Below are 22,887 nucleotides of genomic sequence, written 5' to 3' on the forward strand. Positions count from 1 at the left end.
CCCCACTTGGTCATGATGTATTATCCTTTTTATATATTTTTTGTTTCAATTTGCTAAAATTTTGTTTTAAAGTTTTCTATCTATGCTTGTGAGGGATATTTGTCTGTACTTTTATTTCTTGTAATGTCTTTGTCTGGTTTTGTCATCAAGTGATGGTCTCATGGAACAAGTTGGTAAATATTCTCTCCTCTTCAATTTTACTCTAAAAGAGTTTGTGGAGAATTGGTATTATTTCTTTCATAAATATTTAGTAGAATTAACCAATGAAGGCACCTGGGCTGGAGATTTCTTTCTGGGAAGGTCTTTGACTAAAAATTCAATTTCCTTTATAGATACAGGACTATTAGGTTGTTTACTTCTTCTCAAGTGAGCCTTGGTAGTTTGCATTTTTCCAGAAATTTGTCATTTTCATCTAAGTTGTTGAGTTTATTGGCATAAAGTTGTTCATAATAGGCTCTTATTTCTTTTGTTATCTGTAAGATTGGTGGTGCTGTCCATCCCTCATTCCTTATATTGGTAATTTCAATCCTCTATTTTTCCTGATCAGTCTGGCTAGAGTTTATCAATTTTATTAATTGTCTCAAAGCAGCAGCTTTTGGAATTATCAATTTTCTCTATTGTATTTCTATTTTCTATTTTATTTCTATTTTCTATTTTATAGATTTCTCATATTTATTATTTCCTTCCTTTTGCTTACTTTGAATTTTATTTGCTCTTTTTTTCTTGTTTCTAAGGTGGAACCTGAAATCTTGTTTTGTTTTGTTTTGTTTTTTAAGATTTTATTTATTTATTTGACAGAGAGATAGAGAGAGCACAAGTAGGCAGAGTGGCAGGCAGAGGGAGAGGGAGAAGCAGGATTCTCGCTGAGCAGGGAGCCCGATGCGGGGCTCGATTCCAGGACCCAGGGATCATGACCTGAGCTGAAAGCAGATGCTTAACCGACTGAGCCACCCAGGCACCCCGGAACCCGAAATTGTTGATTTGAGTCTTTATGCATATAACTCGTTAGTACTATATATTTCTTTCTCCTGCACCCCACAAATTGTATTCTAATTTTCATTCAGAAATATTTTAAAATGCAGTTCAAAATACTTTTTAATTTCCCTTTTGATTTTTCCTTTTACTGATGAGTTATATAGAAATGTGTTGTTTTTTCAAATATTTGGTGCTTTTCCAGATGTATTTCTGTAATTTAATTTCTAATTTAATTCCATTGTGATCAGAGGACATACTTTGTATGACTTGAATTCTTTTAAATTTATTGAGATTTGCATTATGACAGAATATTTTCTATCTTGGTGTTTCATGTGCACTTAAAGAAAATTTATATTCTGCTGTTATTGGGTGAAATGTTCCTATAACTGACATTTATATTAATTGGTAGCAGTTTTCAAGCCTTTTATATTTTACTGACTTTTTTTTACTTATTCTATCATTTATTAAAATCTCTGAATATAATAGATTTATTTCTCCTTCAATCCTTTTTTCCTTTACTTATTTTGAAGCTATGTTATTGGGAGCATAAATGTTTAGGATTGTTATGTTCTCTTGATAAATTAACCCATTTAGCACTATGAAATGACTTTTATCTGTGCACCCTTTGTTGTAAAATCTTTGTCTAATATTAATATGGCCACTGCAGCTTTCTTTCTTTTTTTTTTAAAGATTTTATTTATTTGACAGAGAGAGACACAGCGAGAGAGGGAACACAAGCAGGGGGAGTGGGAGAGGGAGAAGCAGACTTCCCACGGAGCAGGGAGCCCGATGCGGGGCTCAGTCCCAGGACCCTGGGATCATGACCTGAGCTGAAGGCAGACGCTTAATGACTGAGCCACCCAGGCGCCCCTGCAGCTTTCTTTTTATTAGAGTTAGCATGGTTTATCTTTTTCTATCTTTTTAGCAGATTTGTCTTTATATTTGAAATTTGTTTCTTATAGACAGCATACAATTCAGTTTTGCTTTTGTAATCACACAACCTCTGCTTTTTTATTGTAATTGTTATTATTGATATGGTTGGTTTTAAGCTTATCATCCTACTATTCACTTTCTGTGTCCTTTTTCCATTTTTCCTCTTTTCTTCTGCCTTCAAGTGTTTTCTGTGATTTCATTTGATCTCATTTGATTTTCTATAAATATTTTTGTTATTTTGGTGGTTATGTTAGGGTTTACAGTTTAACTATTAAACTTATTACCAACTACCTTCAAGTGATACTATGCCACTTCATGTATGAGAACTTTATAATAGTATATTTCTATTTCTCCATTCCATGCCTTTATGGTATTGTTGTCATATATTTTACTTATACATATATTTTTAAATGCACAATATATTGTTATTTCTGTTCAGTCACTTATCTTTAAAGAGATATCAATAATAGGAAAAATATATGTTTACATGTATTCTTACCATTTGTAGTTTTCTTCATTTCTTTTTATTTTTGTTTTTATTTTTATTTTTTTAAAGATTTTATTTATTTATTTGACAGAGAGAGACACAGTGAGAGAGGAAACACAAGCAGGGGGAGTGGGAGGAGAAGCAGGCTTCCCACAGAGCAGGTAGCCTGATGCGGGGCTCGATCCCAGGACCCTGGGATCATGACCTGAGCCGAAGGCAGACGCTTATCGACTGAGCCACCCAGGCGCCCCTATTTTTGTTTTTATTTTTAAAGATTTTATTTATTTATTTGAGAGAGTGAGCGAGCAAGAGAGAGAGAGCAAACACGAGCAAGGGAGGAGCAGAGGGAGAGGGAGAAGCAGACTCCCTGCTGAGCAGGGAGCCCAGCTCAATCCCAGGACCCCGGGATCATGATCTGAGCAGACGCTTAACCAACTGAACCACCCAGGCACCCGAAAATGTATTGTAATAATACAATATGTGGTCTTTTGTGACTGGCTTCTTCACTTAACATAATGTTTTCACAGTTCACCCATGTTGTAGCATATACCAATACTTCATTTGCTAAATAATATTTCATCTTATGGATATGGCATACTTAATTGTCCATTCAATTGATTGTTTCCTTTTCTTTGGCTATTATGAATTCCAATTCAATGACCAAACTTTTTCACATCGTACACCCTTATCACTTTTCTTAGCCAGTCTAGAGTCCATGGCCTAGCACTAAAAATGGTCTTTTTTAAACACCTAAAGCCCCTTGCTTCTCTTTTCTGCCCATAATTCTTGCCTGGTAAAAGTCACACTCTGGCCAAACTAAATAATCTGTTTAGTTCACACAGCTATTGAGCCTTGCAGGAGAAAATCAATGCTGACTGGATTCATATTACATATGTTACCATAATTCTCAAATCTTCCCAAGCTAACCATTTCCCACCCTCACTTTCTTTATATCTATATTATCCTCTCCCCCTAACACTGAGGTGAGGAACAATTATAATTTCATATAGAAAATAAGTATAATTGGAAAAGAAATGTTCTCATTTTCTCAGTACAAATTCTACCAATATTCCTCCTTCTGTATTCACATAATATGCCTTTTCTCTAAGCTAAACTGCACCAAGTAGTCCTCCAACTTTCCATCAATTTCTTCCTATCTAGATCATTCTCATCAACACACTAACATGTGGTAGTACTATCAAATCTCCCTTCCCCCCTCCTCTTTCCCACTTTCTTCCTCCTTCCCTCCCTTCCCCCCTCCTTTCTCTCTCTCATGCACATCCTTTGATCCTATACTCTTTCTAGTTATCAAACAATTCTTTTGCTTTTCCTTCACAGCAAAGTTTTTTTAAGATTTTATTTATTTATTTGACACAGAGAGACACAGGGAGAGAGGGAACACAAGCAGGGGGAGTGGGAGAGGGAGAAGCAGGCTTCCCGTGGAGCAGGGAACCTGATGCAGGCCTCGATCCCAGGATCCTGGGATCATGACCTGAGCCGAAGGCAGATGCTTAACGACTGAGCCCCCAGGCACCCCACAGCAAAATTTTTTTAATGTCTATCTCTATTCATTTGCCCTACTTTTTCAGTTCCCATTGTTTGCTGAACCTCCTCTAACCAGGCTTTTTTCCCATGGCTCTACTGAAATGGACCTTGTCAAGGTCACAAATGACTCATATCTTTTGAGTGATCATTTTCTATTTTATTCTTACTAGACCTTTCATTAGCACTTGACACAGTTGACTGTACCCCTAATCTTGAAATTTTTTTTTTAAAGTTGGCTCCACACCCATTGTGGAGCCCTATGTGAGGCTTGAACTCACAACCATAAGATAGAGATCTGAGCTGAGACCAAGAGTTGGACACTTAACTGACTGAGCCACCTAGGTGCCCCAAGGGATAGAAATTATTAAAAACAAAAACAAAAATCAACTAACAATTCTGAACCTGACAAAATACAATAAGTAAATGGAAATGTTCACTAGAGGAATTCAATGTTAGATTTGTGCAGGCAGAAGAAAGAATCAGCAGATGTATAGACAGGACATTTGAAATTAACAAGTCTGGGGAGGGTATGTACTATGATGAGCACTGTGAATTGTGTAAGACTGTTGAATCACAGACCTGTACCTCTGAAACAAATAATACATTATATGTTAAAAAAAAAAAAAGAAGAAGAAGAAGATAGCAGGAAGGGAAGAATTAAGGGGAGGAAATCAGAGAGGGAGACAAACCATGAGAGACTATGGACTCTGAGAAACAAACTGAGGGTTCTAGCGGGGAGGGGCGTGGGGGGATGGGTTAGCCTGGTGATGGGTATTAAAGAGGGCATGTACTGCATGGAGCACTGGGTGTTATACGCAAACAATGAACCATGGAACACTACATCAAAAACTAATGATGTAATGTATGGTGATTAACATAACATAATAAAAAAAATTAAAATGGGGCATGCCTGGGTGGCTCAGATGGTTAAGCGTCTGCGTTCGACTCAGGTCATGATCCCAGGGTCATGGGATCGAGCCCCACATCGGGCTCCTGGCTCAGCGAGGAGCCTGCTTCTCCCTCTGCCTCTCTCCCTGCTCATGCTTTCTCTCTCTGTATCTCTGTGTCTCAAATGAATAAATAAAATCTTTAAAATAAAATAAAATAAAAAGGGGGGGAAAAAGAAATTAACAAGTCTGAGGAGCAGAAAAAAAGAATGCTTTCCCCCTAAGATCAGTAACAAAGCAAAGATGTCTGCTCTCACCACTTCTATTCAACATTATACTGAATGTTCTAATCAGTGCAATAAGGTAAAAAAGAGAAATAAAATGCATTCAAATTGGAAAAGAAGATGAAAATGATCAGATATTATCATCATTTTGGAAAATACTAAAGAATTCACTAAAAAAAGCTATTACAACTAAAATGTGAATTTAACAAGATTGCAGGATATAAGATATTCAAACAAATTCTATTTCTACATATTAACAATAAAAATTAGAAAATAAAATTAAAAAGCAGTATCATAAAATGTGAAATAGGGGTAAATTCACAAAATATGTACAAAACATGTACAAAAAATATTTCTGAGAGAAATTAAATTAAATAAATGGAGAGATATACCATATCCATGGATCAAAAAAACTTAATATTGTTCAAGTGTCAATTCACTCACAGGAATTTTTCCTACAAATATACTCACATATGTGTACATAGATTTATAAATATATGAGGTTTGTGTCAGCATTATTCTTCAGAACAAAAGACTGTAAATAACTAAATATCCATTAATAAAGAATTAAGATGAGTTGTGTTATAGCCATAACAAGGAAGACATTACAGCCATTAATTTAATGGTATGTACAAGATATATGTGTATTATTAAATGAAATAAAAGGAAAAGCTGTCATACTATACTTCCATTTGTGAAGAAAAACATAATTCATTTGTTTTTGGCTATGCTGGACTAGTTTGGGAAGATACACAGAAATCTGATAGGAATAACTGGCTCAAGAGAGGAAAAATGGGAAATGAGAGACAAGGGTGAGCAGAGATATTTACTACATACCTTATTCTGCCCATTGAATGTTGTACTATGTATATGTATGCCTACTTTTTAAAACAGTTTCAGTAATTAAAATCAATTAAATGCACTGGCCCTCCATCAAGAGACCTCATCCCTGCTACTCTAATCTTCTGTCACAAGTCCTCTCCAATCCACCCATCTCCACCTCTGCTAGATAGACTGCATTTCTTACTGCCAAATGCACTCTATGGCCCATTGCTCTGTGTTCTGCATTTGTTCGTAAGTTTCTCTCCCACCTGGAATTTGCTCCTTCCCCACAGCCTGCACTTTTAGACCCAACTCCTATGTCACTCTACCCAGGAGCCCTCTCTGACCACCCTGATCCCTCACTATGGTTTCTCTCCTCTAAAATGGGATATTTATAACCTAGACTTTGCAAATGAGTATGTAATTTTATTTGTTCTAGATTACTAGCTCCTGCTTTGTGTGAATTAGTCTTATCTTGGTAACCAGATAGTTAAGTGTCTTGAGAGCAGGAAGGCAACACAACTCAAACGACTTTGTACCCATGACACTATAACCAGTTTAGGGATGAGCACATACTGAGGGCTCACCATGCCAGCTGGGTGGAGGACTGGATGCTGGAGAAGAGACCAAAATAGCCTCTTCAGAGATTTTGAGCACAGGGATTTTTTTGGCCACGAGACTGCTGTCACCAGGGTAAGACTCTCAAGGAAATTCAGAAGTTCAGTGTTGGAAAAATATGACAGTAACCACAGAGGTCAATTAGGTAACATAAATGTATAAATAAATGGGCAGAGAATAGATTAGAAATAAATTAGAAAACAACTGGATTGCTTAAAGGTTTCAAAAATCCAAGTTAAAAAAAAATAACAAAACCAAAAACCCTCCTTGAGGCAAACAGCTTATATCCAGAGTAGCTGAGTAGATCTAACCATGATCACCAACTAGTTTATGACCTTAAGTCAGAAGTGGCCACTAACCCCTCTCTGGAGGTAGTCATATTCATGAGCAGACAGAATTCTATAACATGGTAAAAACTGCTCTAGAAAACCAACTTTTAAAGAGGTCAATAAATGAATCTCCTTACTCTATCTCCATGGAAGGCAGTGTTTATATCTCTTCCCACCTATCTGTAAGCTTGAGACCACACACACCAGGAGGCATTCCTTCCTGCTTCCCACAATGTCAGTTAAAGGTGTCACCTTGCCCTTTTCCTCCTATATAAGCCATGGTCCCCTCTATATACTTTTGATTCCCCATCACCCAATGCCTGTAATATCAAAGCTCTCCATTCTCAAGCCATAATCAGACTCTGCTCTCCCTAACTTCATGTGTGCTTCACAGATATATTTCTAGTACAGGTGAGGGAGTTAATGGAGATTCCTCTGTCCCAGCCACTCTTCCTCAAAAGGTGCCTATGTCCCTAAACATTCAGTTTTCTGGGGACGGGTGACTAGATGTAAAGGAGAGAGCCAAGACATTAGGCTGGTGTAGAGTTTGCAGAGTAGAGACAAAGTGGAGGCATAGACACTGCCTATGAGTAGACACCTTTAGTCCCAGGCTCTGTAACCCTTACAGACAACTGGACACCTTCTTCTACAGACTAAATCACCATATAAGCTTTCCTAAACAGATAAAAGTCTTTTACACTACGCCTGCCTTGCGAAACAGAAGGGCTTTGTGATGCAGTCTCGTGGCCTGGTTCCATCATCTATGAGGTGGAGATGACAAGGCATAGCACTGGGAGTCATTAGGCACCAGGACCCTGAATGCCTAGATATAGGGATGGTTGCTCTCCTCATGCCAATGCGGTTTAGACTATGTTGAGCCATACTGTTGTTCTGTGGGATTTCAAGTATCCCTTATATACCTATGTCTTCATCTTCATTATTCTTCTAATTATCTGGCAAGTAACAAGGAGTTACTGTGGATTAAGGTTGGAACCTAAAAGGATCTGCTGCCAGGTAGGGAAACATGAGACCATGACTGAACTAATTAAGCCTCAGATAAGAAGCTTTTAAGATCTCAGAGTCTCTTCTTTTACCACCACTCCCCAATTTTTATACCATGCATTCAGTAACTTTTATATGGTACTTCTCAGAGACTAGTAATAATTCCTTTCCAGGCCACCCTACAGTGTATTCTAGTTGAAAATAATCTCAATCTGGTTTGGGTTGGGGCCTAGATGAAATGGAATCTACATCCTGGATCTCAGAATACCTCCCAGTAAGCAGGATTTTTCTGGTTGGTGGTTTCTATAGACATTTGTTAACAGAATCCTTTGGCTATTACACCTACACACCCTTTAATCTATTCTACTCTTTCTCTTGCTTCATCATAAACCTCATGCATAACTTTTCCTGGGAAATAAATGAGAGGTATTGAGTATGGAAGAGCCTTGAAATAAATAAAAAACAAGCAGAGAAGGGAAATGTTGAGGTGAAAAGAAACGGGTATGGAAAGGAAAATTAGGAAAGTAAATAAAATATAGACAGACACATAGAAAGGGATTGGGAAATGTGTATTAGCTTTGTCATGTTTTAATCATGAAAAGAAATGGTATCCCAGCTTCATACTCTAACATTTTGTCTTTAAGCGTCACAGAAAAGTCAGGATAAGAGATGCAGCAACAAGAGGTAAGGTCTGTCTCTGTTCTGACTCCCCTCACTATGGACAAGATTCCCCTGACTCCTACTCCTACTCCAACAAGTAGCCTGGTGCTCTAACCACTGAAGGCTCCAATTACCCCAGTTGACAAATTCTCCCAGAAGACTTTCTTGGGTGGGAAATCAGGGCCTAGGAATGTTCCAAAATCCTCTACCTTACCCTGCCCCTGGGAATGAAGAATGAGGAAGTAGGACGGAAGCCTTTAGCTGTGTCATTTACTAGCTTTATGACCCTGTGGAAGTCGCTTCATCTCTCAGTCTGTGATCCATGAAATGGGCATATCATGAGCCTGCCTCACTCACGGTGTGGTTGTGATGATCAAATGAAATTAGGTCCAGGACAACATGTTGCAGCAGGTTAAGTTGTACACAGACGTGCCTTAGAGCATTGACTGTTGGGGTTTTCAGCCTCTTCTTACTCAAAGGCCTGCGGCTTGCTATAGGATGTCCCTGCATCCTCTCATTCCTTGTAACACTGTCCTGGTTTTTCAGCTAGGAGGTTTTGCCAGGAAGAAGCTGAGAAGCCGTGGGAGCTGCTCTCTATCATGAAAAGGTGATCACTTGCTCTTTGCAGTCTCCAAACCTCCGGCCTGGCCTGTGATGATTTCTCTGCTTGGCCTGGAGCAGGGAGGAGAAGAGGGATAATGTCTGGGAGGGAGTCAGACACAGTGGATGCTGAGGACTGGTTGCGAGGGTTGTCAGGGCAGAGGGGGATCAGGTGTCTCAGGAAGGAGGAGTCTTCCAGTTCTGCTCTGGGCTAGGTTCACAGTGGTCCTGAAATTCAGGATTTTGCTATGTAATTCATTGACGACTCTACATGAGTTTGTACTCAGCCACAGATAAGTTATCCAGTCAAGAGAATAGATAAATGCATGCATAAATAAATCACCATGTCATATTCCCTTTATAGTTACAACTATTCAAGGGCAGACCCGTGGAACCTGCTGATATTACCTCCATGGTTTTTTTCTTCAGAGAGGCCAATTCCTGGGACAGACCTCAGAAAGGATCGTGTCATCTTATCCTCTTCTTAAAATCTCTAAAGAATGGGATTGGCCTTTAAGAGATGCTATGTGCAGGAGCTAGGACACTCCATAGTCCCCAGAATGCAGAGTTCCCACAAAGACCTCATTTTCCACAGTTTAGGAATACTGAATGCCAGGCTGTGGCCTTCTTTAGTTAGTTAGTTAGTTAGTTAGTTATAAAGATTTTATTTATATATTTAATTGACAGAGAGAGAGAGAGAGAGACAGGGAGAGAGGGAACACAAGCAGGGGGAGTGGGAGAGAGAGAAGCAGGGAGCCCGATGCGGGGCTTGATTCCAGGACCATGGGACCATGACCCCAGATGAAGGCAGTCACCCAACCAACTGAGTCACCCAGGCACCCCTGGGTTGTGGCCATCTTAATCCCAGATGAGATAGACTCCAGATTCTTCCTGGGAATGTTCCTGGTGATGCCCCATCAGCTAACCATTGGCTCCCTGCCTCTGCCTGGTTTCCTTCTCCTGGTTCAGCTTCTCAACATAGATCAACAAACAATACACCCCACCTTTTAGTCTCTCACGGCCCTGCACTCCCATGGGTTGTCTGAGACCTTGCCCAACAAGCTCCAGACCCTCAGCCCAGCCCAGCCCAACATAATTTGCCAATGGCATTTTCCTAGGAGGCAAAGGAGATGGGTAAACACCATGAGGGTACAGGCCCCAAGGGTTCCAGGACTAGGGGAGGGTGGACCAAATCTCCAGGCCACACATATTTAAAGAGGCAGGTGTTGGGGTGCCTGGGTCGCTCAGTTGGTTAAGCATCCTACTCTTTATCTCAGCTCAGGTCTTGATCTAAGGGTTGTGAGTTCAAGCCCCGCACTGGGCTCCATGCTAGGTGTGGAGCCTACTTTAAAAAGGCAAAACAAAAGAAAAAAGTAGGTGTCATTCCATCAGTAACTGTTGCCATCCTCCCTTCCCAGCCAGGACTGGCTTCCTAAGGAGGGAAGTGTGAGGCAGCTCCTGTGTGCAGATCCTACCTGCCCCATCTGCAATGCCATGGCTCTGGAGATTCAGCAGTTGCTGGTGGGTGAGAACACCCTGATCTCTCCCCCTTCATCGGGGCCATTGCAGGGCTCCTCTTGCCTAGAGATTTTGTCCATGTCTACTGTGTCTTTCAACCAGAGTCTGCAGCAACATTCCCTATACTCCAAAGCACTTGCACTTCGATCTGCACCCCCCCCAGTGTTGCAATTAGTGGATCAGAAATCCTTAACACAGTCAGCTGTCCAGTCAGCTGGTACAGTCAGGATCCATGATTGCTGGGCTGAACACCTCCAGCTGGGGCAGGGATTTCAAATGCCAGAGGTGCCCAGGGGCCCAGAGACTTTGTGTTGTTCAAGACTTGAGGAGCCTAGGGTTCCAGTGAACCAGCAGGAGATGATGCAGAGCAGCCCCACCCTTGTCTGTGGAAACCAAGGGCAACAGCCTTTGAATTCCCAGGTCTCTATGCAGACCCTGAACCGAGAAATCACTACCCTGACACACCCTATGGCCTTGCATATGGTTACTGTCCTCCCTGCCCACCTGCCATTCCTCAGTCCTGAAGTCCTAAGGCTTCTTGAGGTACATGTGAAAAAATGGATGCATTTCCAGAGGTGGGGGCTACCCAAACGTGTGGTGGAGTCCCTGAGGCAGCTTATGCCAAATCCGCCGTTGTTTTACCAACCTGTAAATAACCAACCAGTTTCTTTCATCCAGAAGAATACTTCTAAGTTCTCTATTGAAAAATTCGGAACCTATTCCTACCAGACCTGGGGTTCATGTATGGCCAGCCAGCCTACCCAGGCCTTCTGGGTTTCTGAATGGTCCATTATGGATCCAGAACAAAGACACCACCACCAGCAAATCCCAAACCATATGGCTCTGGCCTTGACCTCTCCAGCCCTTAAAGACTCAAGTGGCCTCTATGCACTTCCTGGGTACCAGGATCATGACTCAGTGGACCATCTGCAGCAGAAATACAGCCAGCTATTCTGTGGACTCCCTTCTCTGCACAGTGAGTCCCTGGTTAACACCTTCCTGGGCTCTCAAAGTTACTCCACAAATGGGAGAATGTCCAAGCATCCCTTGAAGGATTCTTTTCTCTTCAAGGAACTCTCCATTCTCCCTCTGCTACCTAAAACTCCACCCCAGTCTGCCACACCCTCTTCCCCACCTTCCCCAAATTGGGTCATTCCATCTGACCCACAACCTCAAATCAGTGTCCCATTTCTGACTCTGGCCGAGTGTGATGCCCTGGAGTGGCACCTGCTGCAGAGGCAGCTCCAGCTTCAGTGGGGCTTGCCAGCTGTTTTCCAGAGACCTCAGCACACCCAGAACCCCAAGCAGTATAGACCCTGTGGCAAAGCCCAGTCTCCTGAGACAGTGAAAACTTCCTGGCCAATGAGACCCATCACAGTCCTCACTAGGGAACTAGTCTTCTTCCCGGAGCATGCCCGGAGGCTGCTAGAATTCCACCTCCAGCGGCAGTTGATTCACCACCGCTGGGGCCTGCCCCAAAAGATCCAGGAGTCCATCCAATTGCTCCTGCCCCCCACTGATCAGTCAACTCTGTCCTGGAGCAGCACAGCCCTAGCCAACGTGCATCCCCAACCTACAGCCCTAGAGGCCACTGGGGCCAGTGACCCATTCTCACCCATCACAGACCCAGGGCCAGTCTCCATGCCACACTTGTTTGACCAGGCCAAGGCAATATTGCAGGGCCACATCAACTTCAAATGTGGGCAGATTCACCAGGGCAAGGTCCCTGCTCGTGTATATAGCTCTTGGCAGTGCATAATTCCTGGGGACCTGCAAGTGGCTCCCTTCACCTGCATCCCAGAAAGCAAGCCCTTGGAGCTACAGGCAGCAACTGACCCTGCCCTAAAACAAAAAGCTGTGCCCTGGATACCAATGGCCCTTGATCAACAGCAACAAGCCTCACCAGATGCTGTCACTGAACACACTAAGCTGTCCCAAGTCCTGTCCGAGGGAGCCATTGAGAAACTGGAGACAACTTTGCGGCACAAGTACCTGGCCTTCTTGTCAGGGCTGCCTGCTCTTTATTATGTGGCTCTCTCTAGGGCCATGGCACCGGCAATCTCTACCCAAGCTGTAATCGCAGGAATGGTGGCTGGGCCTGGTGAATTCCCAAGTGAACCTCTGACTCAGATGATCTCATCTGAAGAGCGGTGTCTGAGTCCTGGGCCATGCTTTCAAGATGCCAACGAGACTTGTGCAGACATTGAAGATGAGCTCCAGGTTGAAGAGCAGGTGGAAGAAGTGATCAAGACGGTGCCTCTAGAAAGCCAGGCAGAGGCCTCTGGGCCCTACACACTCAAGAAACCCATTTTAGCCAAACTAAATTTCCATCTAAGAAAGAAGATCCTAGAGATACAACTGGGAATTCCCATAAAGGCAAGGTTGTCCAGAGAACAAACTGTAGCAACCCCAGACAACACATCCACACAGGAGTCTCTAGGGAGTCTAAACAACCAAGGAAAAACATGGCTCCAGGATCTCCCCATCCCACCAGACACTCCTCATGTCCCAGATCCAGAATGGCTCCACCTTAAAGAACAGCTGGCCCTTGAGTTAAAGGCAGTGCAGCAGAACCAGAAGCAACCTAGTTCAAGACCAATACCTCATGGTTCTGCCCACTGGACCTCACAACCCAGTGGGGACATGACAGAGGCCCAGGTGCTTTGTGTTCACTTGGAGGCCAATGTGAACAGCCCCAGCCTGGAGGAGCCCTGGAGCCCTGAGCCCCAAAGCCCTGGCCACAGCAAGGACTCAGCCCAAGTCCCCATGCTGTCAGAAAAGAGAGAGGACCCAGGGAAACCCAAATTGGCAGGGGACCACGGAGAAGGGGATGCAGGGTTTGCACACTCCTCTACAAGAGACATAAGCCTCCCTGATGAAGCCCAGAGGCCAAAAGGGATACTTCTGAACAGGACGCCCCATAGCCCCTGGCGACGGAGCCATAGCTTTCCTCTTGATGCTCCCTGTGAGCACAGTACCCGGCATCACCCTCAGATGAAGCTCCCAGAGCCACCTCCAGGAATCCCTGGGGTGAAGGTATCTGAGAAGAATGACCTGCACAGCAGTCAAACCAAGCTTAATGTCATCCTCAAACCAGCAAGGATTCCTAAGAACGCCCTACCTGTGGTGCCCCAGGCATCACAGGGCCAGCTTTTCCTGGGCCAACTCATTCACAGTAAGACTTTGCGGGGCCAAACTCTGAAAGGTCAGGTTTTGCAGGGACAGGTGATGCCAGTCCATACCCACAAGAGGCCCAGCCTTCCAGAATCAGGCTTGAGAAGTAAGATGAAATCCTTTCTGCACTGTTTTAACTCCAAGGCAAAAGGCAAAGTGCATGAGGAATCCATGTTCTCTATAGCTGGGAAAGTGGCCAACACCAGAAAAGAAAATGTAGAAAAGGGCCTGGCTCCAGCCAAAAGTCCCATGGGGCGAACCAAGACAGAGAGGATAAGAGGGGACTCCAAGGCCCGATCTTCCCCCACTGAGAAGCACGTGGGCCTGGCCTTCTTGGATGGTCCCCATTCCCCAGACAGTAAGCTCCGGCACCGCTCCCGCTCTCACCGACTCCATTCTGCCTCAGTCCTGGGCCACCCCCGCCACTGCCCTCGGCACTGTCCTCAAGCGGCTTGTGCCACCCAACCAAGGAATGTACCCTGGATCTCACCTCTCACCTCAGAGGGAAACGGTCTGCTCAAGAAGACCCAACACAGTCAAAAGACTTGGTAGGCTCCCCCAACATCTGTGTCCCTTGAAGAGGACTGCTACTGTCATTTTCATTAGTGTGCAGGTGGGGCAGAGTGCCCCCCAAAATACACTCTCTGTCTCTAAGCAAAGCACTGTCTCCTCCTTCTCTCCACTGTGGTGTGTTAAGGGAAGGTACGAGGGGAGGCTAAAATGTCCTTCCCATCTAGAGAAGGAGCTTTAACCCACACTTAAGCTGGGTCAGCATTCCACACAACTCCTCCCAGCCCACCCTGGACTGTGGATAAAGGGGCTTGAGCAGAGAAGGAAGGTAAGGTAAATAAAGGTCAGGCTTGAATTCTAGCATGGCTTCCCATTGGTGTCCTTAGGCCCAGAGGAGCAATGTGGACACGAGGATAGTAGTGGCGAGGAGGAGTGGCCAGGAATCCCACAGGCAGAATTCACTGATGACTTCCGTAAAGGCCCACGGTCTGCAGGGGAGGTTTTCAGAGGAGTGCCACAGCACTCCCACCTTGAGGAGGTACTTTGTGTTTATTCAAAAGCATGTAGCTAATATGACAGGATGTCAAAAGCAAACGATAAAATCTCCCCTGCTCTGCTCCCTGTTGGTTATTGGCAAGATCTTTCTGGAGAATTCATCTGGGAAGCTGCTGTAACTCTCTTGCCTATATCCCGCCTCCACTGCCGGCCAGCTGCATGGAATAGTGACCCTTGGAATGAAGATCACAGTAGGCCATGAAGAGGGGCTTGTCCTCCCCTCCCAAGGGCAGGCAGGGAGAGAATCAGGGAAGGGGAGCATGTAGATGGAGGTCTGAGTACCTGGGACAGAGGCTGACTGTTCCTGAGCAGGGTATAAGGGAGCAAAGCCAATTTACTTTGCACTCAAAAGAGCCTGGAGCCAGGAAGCCAACCCAAGGTTCAAGTGCTTTTGGGGGAAGTAGGTGAGTAAATCTGAGTTTCAATCTATTTGCCCTTAGTGTTATTAAGAGTGGTTGGCTAAGTGTTGAAGCTGCTGGGAAAGGACCCACAAACACAAGTAGTTTTCTAAACACATCCAGTCTTGTCAAGTACTGCCAGCAGCTTGTACCCAGCCCCACTGCTATGTCTTATTTCTGTGCCACCTACAACCTCAATCCTTCTCTACTTTCCTCCTTTCCACCAGTCTTGCCTTCCTGAATATACATACACATATATAAGTGTATATATGTTCATGCATATTATATGGTATTGAACTCAGCTGTATCCTCTCCCAGGATCTGCCTGGTATCTTCCCCTCAGAGGATGACTCTTGTCCTCTCCCCAGGCAAAGATAGCACCAATTAGTCTGACTACTCCGGCCCTCGGTGCCTGTCATCATTCCCCATTTCTTATGTCCCCCTACATTTCAAAAAGCACCAGAACCACTCATTTTGACTGTCAAAACAAACAAATAAAACAAAACAAAAAACCTTTAGCGTTTTATAGTGTTCTGTTCCATTGAACAGTCATGGAAAGTGGACAGGGATCCAGAATTTAGTGCCACACATGAGGCTCTAAAGCAGATAAACTGCTCAGCACTGAACAGGGACTGTGGCCCCTTCGATCTTTCTGGAATGTCCAATAATTGGCTATTTCATAGTAATATCTGTTTATCATTAATGGAAAGGTGATGTGAAATTCTCTGAAACCCCTGGAATGTAATGGAGAACCCCAAGAGGAAGACTGAGAGGCAAGCTGAGATCTGACCATATCTTGTCTACACACTCCCTCATACATAGACTAAATGAAGTTCCTTCTACAGACTTGTTTTATGAGGCCTCTCCAATAACTTGCCATACTAAGGCAGTATTAGAGCTCTTTCCCACTTCCTGTTCAGTCAACCTCACTCCCACCCCCCAGCACCACCACCAGCCTATGTAACCCTGGCCACAAAGTGAATCTCTTAATGGTGACCATCAGACTCATATTCCTTGACCTCCCAAGGAGGTGTGATTGGACCTCTCCTACCTTCTCCATTAACTGGGTTGGGGCAGGTATGGTGTCCTTGGAAGGAAGACTGAAATCCTGGCCTTTAAGGAGGCTACAGCTGAACAGCACAGCTGAAGGTTGTGCTTATTCCACTCGATATAAGGTTAAGTATGAATAAAAGATTTGGGTCACCTTCAGAAGGAAACTTCTGACTGAAATGACCAGAGAATGATTTCAGAAAAAGATGATAAGCATGAATAAAGGGCAACAAAACTACAACACAAGGAAAACATTACAAAATCCTTGAGCATGTGTTTTTACAATTTTCAAGCCAAATGTGTGACCCTTGGAGAGGATGCAGATTTTAAGGCCAAAGTCACAAGACTGGCATGTGAAAAGAAATCAGAGTTAAAATCCTAACTCTAACATTTGGCAAGTTACTTAACATTTCTGAGCACCAATTTCTTTATCTGGAAAGGGGGACAACTGTACATCCAAACCCCAAACCTCAATTACTGTTGATATACTGGTGATTCCCAAAGTCACTTTGTTGCTCTAGTCTTTCCTCTGAGCTCCAACTGTATAGCCAACAGACAGGAAGAAACTCCATCTTGCTCCAAAGACAATGCAGATTAATTCAAAATTTCCAAATATCCTCTACCCCACCAAACTGCTTTCTAATGTCCCGGAATGGTATCACTATACATCTACTTTTTTTTTTTAGACCATACATCAAGTCAGTCACTGGGTTCTAATTTTTTTAAGACTTTATTTATAGTCAGTATTTATAGACAAAACAGTCTAAACAGTATTGTTCATGTTTTCATGAGGCCACAAGAATTTGCCAAAGGCAGAGTTGGTGGTTTTGGCCATACATTTCCATATTTCACAGGAAGATGATACAATTTCGATCTGAAATAAACCACAAGTCTAAGTAAGAATTTATTAGGAAAAAAAAGATTTTATTTATTTTTCAGAGAGAGAGTACAAGCAGGGGGAGCAACAGGCAGAGCAGGCAGAGGGAGAAGCAGGCTCCCCACGGAGCAAGGAGCCCAACTCGGGACTCATCCCAGAACCCTGGGATCATGACCCAAGCCGAAGGCAGACGCTTTACTTGACTGAGCCACCCAGGTGTCCCTCTCTGGGTTCTAATTTTGATATCTCTCAGGTTTCCCCTTTCCTTTCTTTTTAATGCCTCTGCTTATAGTTCAGTTTCATGTCCTCTCTTTCCTAAAAAATTACAATAGTATCTCATATCTCCAGGGCTTAGGATAGGGGCTGTGCATGGTAATACCTTAATAGACTTGAATCCAAAGTCTGGCCTGAGGAAGCAGATAAATTACTACATCAATGTGATGAGTGCTATGGTCTATGGGATCCTGCCACAGGAGGAAATACTCAGCTGATGAGGAGGACCCTAGGGTCACATAAAAGGGTCACAATAAAAATGACCTTGAGAGGCATCTTGCATTTGACAATTAAAATATTTGTGTGCCAGGAACTATGCCAGACAAAACAATCACCAAGACACAGGCGTTGCCTCCATGGAGATCATTACTCTATGGGGGTAGTCTCATGCCTCCAAATTGTCTAATCAACATATACAGGGGCGCCTGGGTGGCTCAGTTGGTTAAGCATCTGCCTTCAGCTCAGGTCATGATCCCAGGGTCCTGGGATGGAGCCCAGAGTTGGGTTCCCTGCTCAGTAGGGAGTCTGCTTCTCCCTCTCCCTCTGCCTCTCCCACCCCCCACTCATGCTCTCTCACTCTCTCAAATAAATCTTTAAAAAAAACATACACATGGATGTCCAATATTTATCTCAAAAGTGAAATCCTGATTCCCTGCTCCCTTACCACCACCCAGTCACACATACCAGACCTATTCTAATTGCAGTATTTCCCACATCAGTTAATGGCACCTCCTCTTGTCTGTTGTTCAGGCTGAAACCACTGGTGTCATTTTGATGTTTTATCTCTAACAGTCCATATCCAATCCATGAGAAAATCTCTGCCTTCAAAATGAATGCATGGGGCCCCTGGGTGGCTCAGTCATTTGAGCGTCCAACTCTTAATTTCAGCTCAGGTCATGATCTCAGGGTCATGCAATGGAGCCCCGCATGGGCTCTGTGCTCAGCACAGAGTCTGCTTATCTGCTTGTCCCTCTCCCTCTCTCTCTGCCCCCCCCACCCCCACTCTCACACACACTCTCTAAAATAAATAAAATCTTGGGGCGCTGGGGTGGCTCAGTCAGTTAAGCGTCTGCCTTCGACTCAGGTCATGATCCCAGGGTCCTGGGACTGAGCCCCGCATCAGGGTCCCTGCTCAGCGGGAAGCCTGCTTCTCCTTCTCCCTCTGCCTGCTGCTCCCTGCGTGCTCTCTCTCTCTCTCTCTCTCTGTCAAATAAAATCTTTTAAAAAATAAAATCTTAAATTTAAAAAAAGAATCCAGAACATAATCACTTTGCACTCCCTTTGCCTCTACAGTTATTGGAATAGTATCATAACTAACCTCTCTGATTCTTCCTGAGACCATACCTCCAAAATCTATTCTAAACACAGAAACCTGGGGTGCCTGGGTGGCTTAGTCGGTTAAGCGACTGCCTTCGGCTCAGGTCATGATCCTAGGGTCCAGGGATCAAGCCCTGCATCGGGCTCCCTGCTTAGTGGGAAGCCTGCTTCTCTTCTACCCTCTGCAGTTCCCCCGCTTATGCTCTCTCTCTCTCTGTAAAATAAATAAAATATTAATAAAATTAAAAAAAAATAAACACAGAAACCTGATGGTCCTCAGAGAGAGATGATTGATTGATTGATTGATTGATTGGCTGATTTATGTAAAACCATGAGATTAGATAAGATCACCAAGGGAATGAGTGAAATGAAGGAAAAACCCAAAGGACTGGGCTCTGGGATATTCTAACGGTAAGAAATTGGAGGGAAAAGGGGATCCAGTAAGAAAGGAGACTAAGAAGCAGTACCCAGGGAGGAAGGAAAAGCAGAAGAGTGTGGTATACCATAAGCCAAGAGGAGAAAAATACTGCAAGGAGATAGTGAGCAACTGTGTCAAAAGTTGTGATTGGGCCAAAGAAAATGAGGACTTAGAATTGACCATTAGATTCAGCAACACAGAATCACTCATGGCCTTGAGAATAGTCTGATGAATGATGGACATGAAGGCATGACTGGAATGGATTCAAGAAAGAATGGAAGGTGGGGCATCTGGGTGGCTCAGTTGGTTAAGCGACTGCCTTCGGCTCAGGTCATGATCCTGGAATCCCAGGATCGAGTCCCAGGATGTAGTCCTGCATTGGGCTCCCTGCTCAGCAGGGAGTCTGCTTCTCCCTCTGACCCTCCCCCCTCTCATGTGCTCTCTTTCTTGCTCTCATTCTCTCTCTCTCAAATAAATAAAATCTTAAAAGAATGGAAGAAGAATAACCGGTGTTAGCAAGTGTAGTCAATTCTTTCAAGGAAGTTTGTTTCATAGAAGTGCAGAAAAATGAGGAAATAGCAGTAGGAGGAAGAGAGACCCAGAGAAGACTTTTTTAAAAGGTGAGTGACATCAGGGGTGCCTGGGTGGCTCAGTTGGTTAAGCGTCTGACTTTGGCTCAGGTCATGATTTCGGGGTCTTGGGAGTGAGTCCCCGCGTGGGGCTCCACACTCAGTAGGGAGTCTGCTTCCTCTCCCTCTGCTCCTTTCCCCACTCGTGCTCTCTCTCTCTCTCAAATAAATCTTTTTAAAAAGGGGGGTGCGTGACATCAATGACAACAACAAAGTCTGATTTAATAGTAAAATTATGGAAACTGCTCAAGTGTCCATCAACTGTCATATGGATAAAGAAAATGTAGTATATATGGAACTAGAGAGTATTATGCTAACTGAAATTAGAGAAAGAAAAATACCATATGATTTCACTCATTTGTGGAATTTAAAAAACAAAACAAATGAGCAAAAGGAAAAAAAGAGAGACAAACCAAGAAACAAACTCTTTTTTTTTTAATTTTTTAAAGATTTTATTTATTTGACAGAGAGAGACACAGCAAAAGAGGGAACACAGCAGGGAGAGTGGGAGAGGGAGAAGCAGGCTTCCTGCCAAGCAGGGACCCCAAATGCGGGGCTCGATCCCAGGGCCCTGGGATCATGACCTGAGCCGAAGGCAGATGCTTAATGACTGAGCCACACAGGGGCCCCTTATTTTTTTATTAACATATAATGTATGATTTGTTTCAAGGGTACAGGTCTATGATTCAACAGTCTTACACAATTCACAGCATTCCCCATAGCACATACCCTCCCCAATGTCCATCCCCCAGCCACCCCATCCCTCCCACCCCCCCTACTCCAGCAACCCTCAGTTTGTTTCCTGAGATTAAGAATCTCTTATGGTTTGTCTCCCTCTCTGGTTTTGTCTTGTTTTATTTTTTCCTCTCTTCCCCTATGATCTTCTGCCTTATTTGTCAAATTTCACATATCATTGAGATCATATGATAATTGTCTTTCTCTGATTGACTTATTTCTCTTAGCATAATACCCTCTAGTTCCATCCATGTTGTTGCAAATGGCAAGATTTCGTTTTTTTAATGGCTGCATAATAGTCCATTGTGTATATATACCACATCATCTTTATCCATTCATCTGTCGATGGACCTCTAGGCTCGTTCCATAGTTTGGCTATTGTAGACATTGCTGCTATAAACATTGAGGTGCACATACCCCTTCAGATCACTACATTTGTATCTTTGGGGTAAATACCCAGTACTGCAATTGCTGGCTCATAGGGTAGCTCTATTTTCAACTTTTTGAGGAACCTCCATACTGTTTTGCAGAGTGGCTGCACCAGTTTGCATTCCCACCAACAGTGTAGGAGGGTTCCCCCAAGAAACAGACTCTTAATTATAAAGAATAAACTGATGGTTACCAGAGGGGAGGTTGGAGGGGATGGGTTAAATAGGTGATGGGGATTAAGGAGTACACTTGTGATGAGCACTGGGTGTTGTATGGAAGTGCTGAATCACTACAGTGTATACCTGAAACTAATATTACACTGTATGTTAACTGAAATTTAAATAAAAACAAAATAAATAGAATAAAATAAAATAAAAATAGGCAGAGGAACTAATTAGACTATTTTTTCAAACAAGACATTTGAATATCAAACAGGTACATGATGAGATGTTCAACATTACTCATCAGGGAAATGCAAATCAAAACCACAATGAGATATTATCTCACACCTGTTACAATGACTATACTCAAGAAAACAAGAGATGAATGTTGGTGAGGATATAGAGAAAGTAAACATTTGTGTACTATTGGTGGGAATTTAAATTGGTGCAGCCATTACGGAAAACAGTAAGGGAAAAAAAGTGAGAGACATAACATGTTGGATGTTGACTGAAATGATGTCAGGCAGATGATAAGGGAGAACAAAGAAAGAACTGCTGGAGTAATGAGGTGGTGTAGAAGTAGGGGATAGGACCAAATGCCCATGTCCAAAAGATGGCCTTGGCTAAAAGTACCACTTCACTGGTGGTAAGTAGAAAGTAGCATTGAGGAAAGACAGCATGGCTTACAAGAAAGGTTCCCTTACACGTGCGGTGCCTGGGTGGCTCAGTCCATTAAGCGTCTGCCTTCAGTTCAGGTCATGATCCCAGGGTCCTGAGATCAAGCCCAGCTTCAGCCTCCCTGCTCAGCAGCGAGCCTGTTTCTCCCTCTCCCTCTGCCCCTCACCCTGCTTGTGCGCTCTCTCCCTCATGCTCTCTCTCTCAAATAAAATGAAGGAAGGAAGGAAGGAAGGAAGGAAGGAAGGAAGGAAGGAAGGAAGGAAGGAAGGAAGGAAGGAAGGAAGGAAGGAAGGAAGGAAGGAAGGAAGGAAGGAAGGAAGGAAGGAAGGAAGGAAGGAAGGAAGGAAGGAAGGAAGGAAGGAAGGAAGGAAGAGAAAGAAGAAAAAAAGGTTCCCTCACATGTAACAGAGTGTGGGCAAAGGCCCAAAAGGATAAGGGAGAAGCAAGAAATAGACCATGGCCGGGGATGGAGAGAGGGGTATGGAGAACCAAAACCAAAAGCTGGAGGTAGAGATGGATTCTGGAAGTTACCATGGCAAATTACTATTAGAGCCTATGGAGTAGGTGTCCCAACAGAGAGGCCAGGTGAGCATAAAAAAGTATTTCCATTGCTGATCATGTCTATAAAGATGCTCTCAGATGACTGGAGCAGTGGGAGAGATTTCAGAGAAGTTCTAGATGTGTGGGGCCTAGTGCATGAAGCTAGAGACAAAGAGGGCAGGTATAGCATCCTAGTGTTTAGAGATTAGGGAGGTTTAGGGGTGGGAGGAGAGAACTGGAAGGCAGAAAAGAAAGGTTGCCCTGAGTGGATGGGATGGACCTCTGTTTTGGATACCTCACATTTCTCAGAAGGTGAAACAGCTGCATTCCCACCTTCTGACCTACCACATAGGAGCCAAGAGCTAGAGGAAGTGCACAAAGTGGTGTAGTCTCCCTATGAAACCCAACATCCCATCAAATCAAGAGGTGGTGGCAGGACTCTCCTCCATGATAGGACCCTAGCACTTACCACAATTTGTCCAC

At 43.6% G+C, this 22,887-nt stretch overlaps 2 protein-coding genes across 3 annotated transcripts in view; both read left to right on the forward strand.

The window, feature by feature from the left end:
* FAM205C (family with sequence similarity 205 member C) overlaps positions 1-8,541 on the forward strand; it is a 34,895-nt gene extending 26,354 nt beyond the window's left edge. For both annotated transcript variants that reach the window (XR_004819550.1, XR_004819551.1), the window contains exon 7: positions 8,527-8,541. The gene's annotated coding sequence lies outside the window, so the exon portion shown is untranslated. The remainder of the gene's footprint in view (positions 1-8,526) is intronic.
* Positions 7,668-14,682, forward strand: FAM205A (family with sequence similarity 205 member A). The gene is made up of 4 exons (XM_035723795.1): positions 7,668-7,894; positions 8,527-8,566; positions 9,089-9,149; positions 10,561-14,682. The coding sequence occupies exons 1-4, from the start codon at positions 7,751-7,753 to the stop codon at positions 14,384-14,386; spliced, it is 4,071 nt and encodes a 1,356-aa protein (XP_035579688.1). The 5' UTR covers positions 7,668-7,750; the 3' UTR covers positions 14,387-14,682.
* Positions 14,683-22,887: the final 8,205 nt, after the last annotated feature.

The sequence above is a fragment of the Zalophus californianus genome, chromosome 13 (assembly GCF_009762305.2).
Source record: "Zalophus californianus isolate mZalCal1 chromosome 13, mZalCal1.pri.v2, whole genome shotgun sequence".
Taxonomy (NCBI): Eukaryota; Metazoa; Chordata; class Mammalia; order Carnivora; family Otariidae; genus Zalophus; species Zalophus californianus.